Raw genomic sequence first — 12,457 nt, forward strand, 5'->3', positions numbered from 1 at the left:
CTAAAACAGGAACCAAAGTTCTCACTTTTAATAAAATTGATTAATAGTAGCAATAACTTAAAGGGAAACTGTCACTCCCTTGGACGTACCTAAGCTATTAATATGGCAATGCATGTACTAGAATACTTAAAATACTCATACATGCATGCCTCGTATCTACGTTATTGTTCTTAAGAAATCCTTTTTTAATCCTTTATGTTAATCCGGTCTTCATTTGTCAGGGCCCTGTGATGTCTAGTGATTGGCCTGCGCCAGTGCCCTTCATTTCCTTCAATTCCGATATTCCGCCCTTCTATAGGCTTGTCTTCTTATTTCTTCTGTGCAGGCACCTACTTGCATGCTGGAATATAAGGTATCGCTCACTTAATATCTGCGAGCTTTTGTGTGGAAGCGGCAGGTATCACGCATCTTTCCTAAGTTAGGACAGGTGCTCTATTACTGGTGCTTCTGCATGCAAGCTGGCAAATATCTGTAGATGTAACATCAGTGGCCCAGATTCAACTCTTGATATGGAAGTGAGTGGAGACAGATTACGCCTTTAGATTAGCATTGCCATACATGACCCCCAGTTTTTACCATTAATTTACCTGTAAGATCCTCATTAACAACTGCGACAACATCGACTGGACCACCAAATGTTAAAGTGTCAGAATGTGTGTCTTCATACCTCATAAGTTTCTTCAGATCTAAATCAGTAAAGCTGAACTTTGAAAAACCATTTATCTGTAAGAATAAAATAAAAATCAAGACAGAAATAAAGAGATACAAACTTTTTTATTTAATTGTACTGTACCCAAACATAAAAGTAAACTAAACACAACAGTTTTAAAAAGTCTTTAACCCCTTCATGACCCAGCCTATTTTGATCTTAATGACCTGGCTGTTTTTTGCAATTCTGACCAGTGTCCCTTTATGAGGTAATAACTCGGGAACGCTTCAACGGATCCTAGCGGTTCTGAGATGTTTTTTCATGACATATTGGGCTTCATGTTAGTGGTAAATTTAGGTCGATAATTTTTGCATTTATTTGTGAAAAAAATGGAAATTTAGCGAAAAATTTGAAAATTTCGCAATTTTCAAATTTAGAATTTTTATTCTGTTAAACGAGAGAGTTATGTGACACAAAATAGTTAATAAATAACATTACCCACATGTCTACTTTACATCAGCACAATTATGGAAACAAAATTTTTTTTTGCTAGGAAGTTATAAGGGTTAAAATTTGACCAGCGATTTCTCATTTTTACAACGAAATTTACAAAACCATTTTTTTAGGGACCACCTCACATTTGAAGTCAGTTTGAAGGGTCTATATGGCTGAAAATAACCAAAAGTGACACCAATCTAAAAACTGCACCCCTCAAAGTGCTCAAAAACACATTCAAAAAGTTTATTAACCCTTCAGGTGCTTCACAGCAGCAGAAGCAACATGGAAGGAAAAAATGAACATTTAACTTTTTAGTCACAAAAATGATTTTTAGCAACAATTTTTTTATTTTCCCAAGGGTAAAAAGAGAAACTGGAACCCAAAAGTTATTGTACAATATGTCCTGAGTACGCCGATACCCCATATGGGGGGGGAACCACTGTTTAGGCGCACAACAGGGCTCGGAAGGGAAGGAGCGCCATTTGACTTTTTCAATTAAAAATTGGCTCCAATCTTTAGCGGACACCATGTCGCATTTAGAGAGCCCCTGTGTGCCTGAACATTGGGGCTCCCCAACAAGTGACCCCATTTTGGAAACTAGACCCCCCAAGGAGCTAATCTAGATGCATAGTGAGCACTTTGAACCCCCAGGTGATTCACAAATTGATCCGGAAAATTGAAAAAGTACTTTTTTTTTCACAAACAATTTATTTTAGCCTCAATTTTTTCATTTTCACATAAGCAACAGGATAAAATGGATCCTAACATGTGTTGGCCAATTTCTCCTGAGTACACTGATACCTCATATGTAATCACAAACCACTGTGTGTGCACACATCAAGGCTCGAAAGGGAAGGAGCGCCATTTGACTTTTGAATTAAAAATTAGCTCCAATCGTTAGCAGACACCATGTCGCGTTTGGAGAGCCCCTGTGTACCTAAAGATTGGAGCTCCCCTGTCATGATCTCTGCAGGCAGAGATCATAGCAAGCCTATAGAGGGACAAGCTCTCGGAAGATGGAACTATACTGACCATGAACTAAGCCTGCCGCGCAACTAGAAATAGCCAGGTAGCATTTCCTATTTATCGCTAGATGCCCAGCTCTGGCCTAAGACCTAAATAGCTAGCAGAGGGAAATATAAGACCTGGCTCACCTCTAGAGAAATATTCCAAAGAAGACAGTAGCCCCCCACATATAATGACGGTGAGTTCAGATGAAACTACAAACGCAGCAGGAAAATAGTCTTAGCAAATTTGAGGTCCGCTTACTAGATAGCAGAAGACAGATAGTATACTTTCATGGTCAGCAGAAAAACACTAACAAAACACCATCCAGAGATTACCTTAAACTCTGGCATTAACTCATAACGCCAGAGTAGCAATCCCTGATCAACGAGAGCTTTCCAGACACAGTAACAAAACTTCAGCTGTGAACTGGAACAAATAGGCAAAACAAAACATGGACAAAAGTCCAACTTATCTAGTAGTTGACAGAAGCAGGAACAAGCACTGAGAGGCATCAGATAACATTGTTGACCGGCAAGAAACCACCAGAGAAATGAGCTTAAATAGCGACACCCACTACTGATGGAACCAGGTGAAACAGGAAAAAGGATGACAAGTCCAATTCCACAAGCGGCCACCGGGGGAGCCCAGAATCCAAATTCACAACAGTACCCCCCCCTCAAGGAGGGGGCACCGAACCCTCACCAGATCCACCAGGGCGACCAGGATGAGCCCTATGGAAGGCACGAACAAGATCAGAAGCATGAACATCAGATGCATTGACCCAAGAATTATCCTCCTGGCCGTAACCCTTCCAGTTGACCAGATACTGGAGTCTCCGTCTGGAAACACGAGAGTCCAAAATTTTCTCCACAACGTACTCCAACTCACCCTCAACCAACACCGGAGCAGGAGGCTCAACTGAAGGTACAACAGGTACCTCATACCTGCGCAATAACGACCGATGAAAAACGTTATGAATGGAAAAGGACGCAGGGAGGTCCAAACGGAAAGAAACAGGATTAAGAATCTCCAATATTCTATAAGGGCCGATGAACCGAGGTTTAAACTTAGGAGAAGAGACCCTCATAGGGACAAAACGAGAAGACAACCACACCAAATCTCCAACACAAAGCCGAGAACCAACACGACGATGACGGTTGGCAAAACGCTGAGTCTTCTCCTGGGACAACTTCAAATTGTCCATAACCTGCCCCCAGATGTGATGCAATCTCTCCACCACCGCATCCACTCCAGGACAATCCGAGGATTCCACCTGACCGGAGGAAAATCGAGGGTGAAACCCCGAATTACAGAAAAACGGGGACACCAAGGTGGAAGAACTGGCCCGATTATTGAGGGCGAACTCAGCCAATGGCAAAAAAGCAACCCAATCATCCTGGTCAGCAGAGACAAAACACCTCAGATATGTCTCAAGGGTCTGATTAGTCCGCTCGGTCTGGCCATTAGTCTGAGGGTGAAAAGCAGATGAAAAAGACAAATCTATGCCCATCCTAGCACAGAATGCCCGCCAAAATCTAGACACAAATTGGGTACCTCTGTCAGAAACAATATTCTCAGGAATACCGTGCAATCGGACAACATTCTGAAAAAACAGAGGAACCAACTCAGAAGAAGAAGGCAACTTGGGCAGAGGAACCAAATGGACCATTTTAGAGAAACGGTCACAGACCACCCAGATGACAGACATCTTCTGGGAAACAGGCAGATCTGAAATAAAATCCATCGAGATGTGTGTCCAAGGCCTCTTAGGAATAGGCAAGGGCAACAGCAGTCCGCTAGCCCGAGAACTACAAGACTTGGCCCGAGCACAAACGTCACATGACTGCACAAAGACTCGCACATCTCGTGACAGGGAAGGCCACCAGAAGGATCTTGCCACCAAATCCCTGGTACCAAAAATTCCGGGATGACCTGCCAATGCAGAAGAATGTACCTCAGAGATGACTCTGCTGGTCCAATCATCCGGAACAAACAGTCTATCAGGTGGACAACGATCCGGTCTATCCGCCTGAAACTCTTGCAAGGACCGCCGCAGATCAGGAGAAACGGCCGACAAAATTACTCCCTCCCTAAGGATACCTGTGGGTTCAGAATTACCAGGAGAGTCCGGGTCAAAACTCCTAGAAAGGGCATCTGCCTTAACATTCTTAGAACCCGGTAGGTATGACACCACAAAATTAAAGCGAGAAAAAAATAAAGACCAGCGCGCCTGTCTAGGATTCAGGCGTCTGGCAGTCTCAAGATAAATCAAATTTTTGTGGTCAGTCAATACCACCACCTGATGCCTAGCCCCCTCGAGCCAATGGCGCCACTCCTCAAACGCCCACTTCATGGCCAAAAGCTCCCGATTCCCAACATCATAATTCCGCTCTGCGGGCGAAAATTTGCGAGAAAAGAAGGCACAAGGCCTAATGACGGAGCAGTCGGAACCTTTCTGCGACAACACTGCCCCAGCTCCGATCTCCGAAGCGTCAACCTCAACCTGAAAAGGCAGATTCACATCAGGCTGACGCAACACAGGGGCAGAGGCAAAACGGCGCTTAAGCTCCTGAAAGGCCTCTACAGCATGAGGGGACCAATTAGCAACATCAGCGCCTTGTCTGGTCAAATCAGTCAGTGGTTTAACGACATCCGAAAAACCAGCAATAAATCGGCGGTAAAAGTTGGCAAAGCCCAAAAATCTCTGAAGACCCTTAAGAGAGGAGGGCTGAGTCCAGTCACAAATAGCTTGCACCTTGACGGGATCCATCTCAATGGAAGAGGGAGAAAAAATATACCCCAAAAAGGAAATTTTCTGGACCCCAAAAACGCACTTAGACCCCTTCACACATAAAGAATTAGACCGCAAAACCTGAAAAACTCTCCTGACCTGCTGGACATGAGAGTCCCAGTCATCAGAAAAAATCAGAATATCATCCAGATATATTATCATAAATTTATCCAGAAAATCGCGGAAAATATCATGCATAAAAGACTGGAAAACTGAAGGGGCATTAGAAAGACCAAAAGGCATGACCAAATACTCAAAGTGGCCCTCGGGCGTATTAAATGCGGTCTTCCACTCATCCCCCTGCCTGATCCGCACCAAATTATACGCCCCACGAAGATCAATTTTAGAGAACCACTTAGCACCCTCTATACGAGCAAACAAATCAGTAAGCAATGGCAATGGGTATTGATACTTAACAGTGATCTTATTCAGAAGCCGATAATCAATACATGGTCTCAAAGAGCCGTCTTTTTTTGAGACAAAGAAAAACCCAGCTCCCAAGGGAGAAGAAGATGGACGAATATGTCCCTTTTCCAAAGACTCCTTTATATATTCCCGCATAGCAGCATGTTCCGGCACAGACAAATTAAACAAACGACCCTTTGGATATTTACAACCCGGTATCAAATCTATGGCACAATCGCACTCACGGTGTGGAGGTAACGACCCAAGCTTGGGTTCGTCAAAGACGTCTTGATAATCAGAGAGGAACTCAGGGACTTCAGAGGGAATGGACGACGAAATAGAAACCAAAGGTACGTCCCCATGAATACCCTTACATCCCCAGCTCAACACAGACATTGCTCTCCAGTCCAAGACTGGGTTGTGAAACTGCAACCATGGCAATCCCAGTACCAAATCGTCATGTAAATTATACAGCACCAGGAAACGAATAATCTCCTGGTGATCCGGATTGATACGCATGGTTACTTGTGTCCAGTATTGTGGTTTGTTATTAGCCAATGGGGTGGAGTCAATCCCCTTCAGAGGAATAAGAGTCTCCAAAGGCTCTAAATTAAAACCACAACGATTGGCAAAGGACCAATCCATAAGACTCAGAGCGGCGCCAGAGTCAACATAGGCGTCCGTGGCAATGGATGACAAAGAGCAAATCAGGGTTACAGACAAAATAAACTTAGACTGAATGGTGCCAATGGAAACAGACTTATCAAGCTTCTTTGTACGCCTAGAGCATGCTGATATAACATGAGTAGAATCCCCACAATAGAAACACAATCCATTCTTCCGTCTAAAATTCTGTCGCTCGCTCCTGGACAGAATTCTATCACACTGCATACTTTCTGGCGTCTTTTCCATAGACACCGCCAGATGGTGCACCGGTTTGCGCTCCCGCAGACGCCTATCAATCTGAATAGCCATTGTCATGGACTCATTCAGACCTGCAGGCAAAGGGAACCCCACCATAACATCCTTAACGGCATCAGAGAGACCTTCTCTGAAAGTTGCCGCCAAAGCGCACTCATTCCACTGAGTAAGCACAGACCATTTACGGAATTTTTGGCAGAAAACTTCAGCTTCGTCTTGCCCCTGAGATAGTGCCATCAAAGTTTTTTCTGCCTGAAGTTCCAAATGAGGTTCCTCATAAAGCAAGCCCAAGGCCAGAAAAAACGCATCCACATCGCGTAACGCAGGATCCCCTGCTGGCAATGAGAAGGCCCAATCTTGAGGGTCACCCCTGAGCAAGGAAATCACAATCCTAACCTGCTGAGCAGGGTCTCCAGCTGAACGAGACTTCAGGGACAAATAAAGCTTACAATTATTTCGGAAATTCTGGAAGCTAGCTCTATTCCCTGTGAAGAACTCCGGCAAAGGAATTCTCGGCTCAGATACCGGAGCATGTACCACAAAATCTTGTAAATTTTGTACTTTCGTGATGAGATTATTCAAACCCGCAGTTACACTCTGGAGATCCATTATTGTCAGGTGCACACAGAGCATACAGAGATTAGGAGGAGAGAGAGAAAAAAGACTGCAGCAAGGCAGACTGGAGAAAAAAAAAAAAAAATTCCAGCAGACTTCTTATAACTCTCCTTTCTCAACCTGGGTCTTTAACACTTTATTGGCCGGTCAAACTGTCATGATCTCTGCAGGCAGAGATCATAGCAAGCCTATAGAGGGACAAGCTCTCGGAAGATGGAACTATACTGACCATGAACTAAGCCTGCCGCGCAACTAGAAATAGCCAGGTAGCATTTCCTATTTATCGCTAGATGCCCAGCTCTGGCCTAAGACCTAAATAGCTAGCAGAGGGAAATATAAGACCTGGCTCACCTCTAGAGAAATATTCCAAAGAAGACAGTAGCCCCCCACATATAATGACGGTGAGTTCAGATGAAACTACAAACGCAGCAGGAAAATAGTCTTAGCAAATTTGAGGTCCGCTTACTAGATAGCAGAAGACAGATAGTATACTTTCATGGTCAGCAGAAAAACACTAACAAAACACCATCCAGAGATTACCTTAAACTCTGGCATTAACTCATAACGCCAGAGTAGCAATCCCTGATCAACGAGAGCTTTCCAGACACAGTAACAAAACTTCAGCTGTGAACTGGAACAAATAGGCAAAACAAAACATGGACAAAAGTCCAACTTATCTAGTAGTTGACAGAAGCAGGAACAAGCACTGAGAGGCATCAGATAACATTGTTGACCGGCAAGAAACCACCAGAGAAATGAGCTTAAATAGCGACACCCACTACTGATGGAACCAGGTGAAACAGGAAAAAGGATGACAAGTCCAATTCCACAAGCGGCCACCGGGGGAGCCCAGAATCCAAATTCACAACACTCCCCCCCAAGTGACCCCATTTTGGAAACTAGACCCCTCAAGGAACTTATCTAGATGCATACTGAGCACTTTGAACCCCCAGATGCTTCACAACTTGATCCATAAAAATGAAAAAGTACTTTTTTTTTCACAAAAAAATTATTTTAGCCTCAATTTGTTCATTTCCACATGGGCAAAATGATAAAATGGATCCTGAAATTTATTGGGCAATTTCTCCTGAGTACAATGATACCTCACATGTGGGGGTAAACCACTGTTTGGGCACACGGTAGGGCTTGGAAGGGAAGGAGCGCCATTTGACTTTTTGAATGAAAAATTAGCTCCAATCGTTAGCAGACACCATGTCGTGTTTGGAGAGCCCCTGTGTGCCTAAACATTGGAGCTCCCCCATGACCCCATGTGACCCCATTTTGGAAACTAGACCTCCCATGGAACTAATCTAGATGTGCGGTGACCACTTTAAACCCCCAAGTGCTTCACAGAAGTTTATAACGCAGAGCCGTGAAAAAAAAATAATTTTTCTTTCCTCAAAAATTATGTTTCAGCAAGCATTTTTTTATTTTCACAAGGGTAACAGGAGAAATTAAACCCCAGTAGTTGCTGCCCAGTTTGTCCTGAGTATGCTGGTACCCCACATGTGGAGGTAAACCACTGTTTGTGCACACATCGGGGCTCAGAAGGGAAGTAGTGATGTTTTGAAATGCAGACTTTGATGGAATGGTCTGCAGGCGTCACGTTGCGTTTGCAGAGCCCCTGATGTGCATAAACAGTAGAAACCCCCCACAAGTGACCCCATTTTGGAAACTAGACCCCCAAAGGAACTTATCTAGACATGTGGTGAGCACTCTGAACCCCCAAGTGCTTCACAGAAGTTTACAATGCAGAGCCGTGAAAATAAAAAATCATTTTTCTTTCCTCAAAAATTATGTTTTAGTAAGTAATTTTTTATTTTCACAAGGGTAACAGGAGAAGTGGACCCCATTATTTGTTGCCCTTTTTGTCCTGAGTACACTGATACCCCATATGTTGGGGTAAACCACTGCTTGGGCACACGTCGGGGCTCGGAAGGTAAGTAGTGATGTTTAGAAATGCAGACTATGATGGAATGGTAGGCGGGTGTCACGTTGCGCTTGCAGAGCCCCTAATCTACCTAAACAGTAGAAACTCCCCACAAGTGACCCCATTTTGGAAACTAGACCCCCCAAGGAACTTATCCAGATGTGTGGTGAGCACTTTGAACCCCCAAGTACTTCACAGAAGTTTATAACGCAGAGCCATGAAAATAAAAAATCATTTTTCTTTCCTCAAAAATTATGTTTAACAAGCAATTTTTTATTTTTGCAAGGATAACAGAAGAAATTGGACCCCAATAGTTGTTGCCCAGTTTGTCTTGAGTATGCTGGTACCCCATATGTGGGGGTAAACCACTTTTTGGGTGCACATCAGGGCTAAGAAGGGAGGGAGCACCATTTGACTTTTTGAACGCAAGATTGGCTGGAATCAATGGTGGCGCCATGTTGCGTTTGGAGACCCCTGATGTGCCTAAACAGTGGAAACCCCTCAATTCTAACTCTAACACTAACCCCAACACACCCCTAACCCTAATCCCAACTCTAGCCATAACCCTAATCACAACCCTAACCCCAACACACCCCTAACCACAACCCTAACCCCGACACACCCCTAACCCTAATCCCAACCCTAATCCTAACCCTAATCCCAACCCTAACCACAACCCTAACCCCAACACACCCCTAACACTAACCATAACCCTAACCACAAGCCTAACCTTAACCCTATTTCCAACCCTAGCCCTAATTCCAACCCTAACTCTAATTCCAACCCTGACCCTAAGGCTATGTGCCCACATTGCGGATTCGTGTGAGATTTTTCCACACCATTTTTTAAAAATCCGCAGGTAAAATGCACTGCGTTTTACCTGCGGATTTACCGCAGATTCCCAGAGGTTTTTTATGTGCGGATTTCACCTGCGGATTCCTGTTGAGGAACAGGTGTAAAACGCTGCGGAATCCGCACAAAGAATTGACATGCTGTGGAAAATACAATGCAGCATTCCCGCGCGGTATTTTCCGCACCATGGGCACAGCGGATTTGGTTTTCCATAGGTTTACATGGTACTGTAAACCTGATGGAAAACTGCTACGAATCCGCAGTGGCCAATCCGCCGCGGATCTGCAGCCAAATCCGCACCGTGTGCACATAGCCGTAGGGTATGTGCCCACGCTGCAGATTCCATTGCGGAATTTTCCGCAGTGGAATTGATAAATCCGCAGTGCAAAACTGCTGCGGTTTTTACTGCGGATTTATCGTGGTTTCTAGTGCGGTTTCTGCTGCGGGTCTACACCTGCAGTTTTCTATTGCAGCAGGTGTAAACCCGCAGCGGAATCCGCACAAAGAATTGACATGCTGCGGAATATAAACCGCTGCGTTTCCGCGCGTTTTTTTCCGCAGCATGTGCACTGCAGATTTCGTTTCCCATAGGTTTACATTGTACTGTAAACTTATGGGAAACCGCTGCGGACCCGCAGCTGCGGAAACGCTGCGGTTCTGCAGCGAAATCCGCAGCGTGTGCACATACCCTAATTCTAACCCTAACCCTAATTCTAACCCTAACCCTAGCCCTAACCCTTACCCTAACCCTAGTTCTAACCCTAGTGTAAAAATAAAAGTAAATATATTTTCTTTATTTTTATTATTGTCCCTACCTATGGGGGTGATAAAGGGGGGGTTCATTTACTATTTTTTTTATTTTGATCACTGTGATAGGTCTAAAACAAATCTGCCGGCCGGCAGATTCGGCGGGCGCACTGCTCATGCGCCTGCCATTTTGGAAGATTGCGGCGCCCATGGAGCAGACAGATGGACACCGGGAGGCTCGGTAAGTATGAGGGGGGGGATTGGAGCATGGAGGGGATCGGAGCACGGGGGTGAGATCGGAGCACGGGAGAGCGGACAGGAGGATGGGGGAGCGGACAGGCAGATGGAGGGGAGCGGAGCACAGGACAGAGGACTTGGGAGGCGATCGGTGGCGGTGGGGGGGGGGGGCAGATCAGGGTTTCCAGCCATGGCCGATGATATTGCAGCATCGGCCATGGCTGGATTGTAATATTTCACCATTTTCATAGGTGAAATATTACAAATCACTCTGATTGGCTGTTTCACTTTCAACAGCCAATCAGAGCGATCGTAGCCACGAGGGGGTGAAGCCACCCCCCTGGGCTGAAGTACCACTCCCCCTGTCCCTGCAGATCGGGTGAAATTGGAGTTAACCCTTTCACCCGATCTGCAGCAGGGACGCGATCCCTCCATGACGCCACATAGGCATCACAGGTCAGATTGGCATGGACTTTCATGACGCCTACGTGGCGTCACAGGTTGGGAAGGGGTTAACAGCTTGAGTAATATCACGGCAGAAAGAAATTAATAATAATCTTTTTTATATAGCGATAACATATTCAGCAGTGCTTTACAATTTGCACACATTATTATCGCTGTCCCAGATGGGGCTCGCAATCTAAATTCCCTATCAGTATGTATTTGGAATGTGGGAGGAAACCCACGCAAACACAGAGAGAACATACAAACTCTTTGCAAATGTTGTCCTTGGTGGGGTTTGAACCCAGGACTCCAACGCTGCAATGCTAACCACTGCGCCACCGTGCTGCACTTAGACATAATTTAATTTACTCACCGCAGTAAGCAATAGAGCTTCTATATTGGTTATGGTACTGCCAAGCTTGAAATGGCACTATAATTTAAGAACTAGATCCTATTCCTATATTACCTGAAGAAATGGAGAGGTCTTCAACCCAAGAGCCTCCATAGTTAGCAATTTGACTCTGAGCTCTAAATTAATGGACAATAGGGACAGTGGCACCTAACCTAACGTGATATATTAAACCTTTGATACCACTAAGCTCTGCAACCAAAAAAAACCATCCCTAAATTTTACCTTGTTAACAAGTGCATTTATTTTCTGTACCAAAGACTAGACAGAAAAACCCAGCAACAAAGTACTCTAAACTAGTTATTGAGATGACAACCCGCTGAAGGAAAAAGAAATAGCAAAGAAAACAGATGGGGAAAAAACATGAAGAAACAACTTGTCTCATGATTAAAAGGTTATTCCAAATATCACAAATTATGCCTTAATAATTAGATAGGGGCTAACTTGTTGAATAGCTGGAGGTCTGACCTTCAGATTGGGGCACTGGAACCCTGAAAACAAGGCTCTGCAGTCCTGTATTGAATGGAGCAGAGACGTGTTTCTCCAACCCTGCTCCATTCATGGGACTGCTGTGCTGGAGAAAGCCAATTGTTGTCCTTGGATATATCTGGAAGTTCCATTGACAATGAATGGGGCAAAGGAAGAGCATTTATACCTCAGCTCCATCCAAGACAGAGGTTCCACGGCCACAATGTTTCTCTCATGGATAGGAGATAACTTGAGATTTTAAGAATAGCCCATTAACTAATATTATATTGACTATATCCTGTAATACATAAGTATACTTACCTCAAAATGTTTGGTAATATTGTTTTTCTTTCGATCAAATGAATGATAATGTAAGGTAACAGTCAGCTTTCCCTTTACTGGCATCCCGTATGTATACCTAAAAATGCATGATATGTATCACAATAAAGAAAAAGTGATACAACAAAAAAATAATGCAAAATT

General features: G+C 44.3%; 1 protein-coding gene across 2 annotated transcripts in view; it reads right to left on the reverse strand.

The window, feature by feature from the left end:
- CD109 (CD109 molecule) overlaps positions 1-12,457 on the reverse strand; it is a 444,636-nt gene that overhangs the window by 278,718 nt on the left and 153,461 nt on the right. For both annotated transcript variants that reach the window (XM_077289898.1, XM_077289899.1), the window contains 2 exons: positions 12,296-12,392; positions 588-723 (listed from right to left, as the gene is read on the reverse strand). In XM_077289898.1, the coding sequence (XP_077146013.1) occupies positions 588-723; positions 12,296-12,392 (233 nt within the window). The remainder of the gene's footprint in view (positions 1-587; positions 724-12,295; positions 12,393-12,457) is intronic.

Source organism: Ranitomeya variabilis, chromosome 2 (genome assembly GCF_051348905.1).
Source record: "Ranitomeya variabilis isolate aRanVar5 chromosome 2, aRanVar5.hap1, whole genome shotgun sequence".
Taxonomy (NCBI): domain Eukaryota; kingdom Metazoa; phylum Chordata; class Amphibia; order Anura; family Dendrobatidae; genus Ranitomeya; species Ranitomeya variabilis.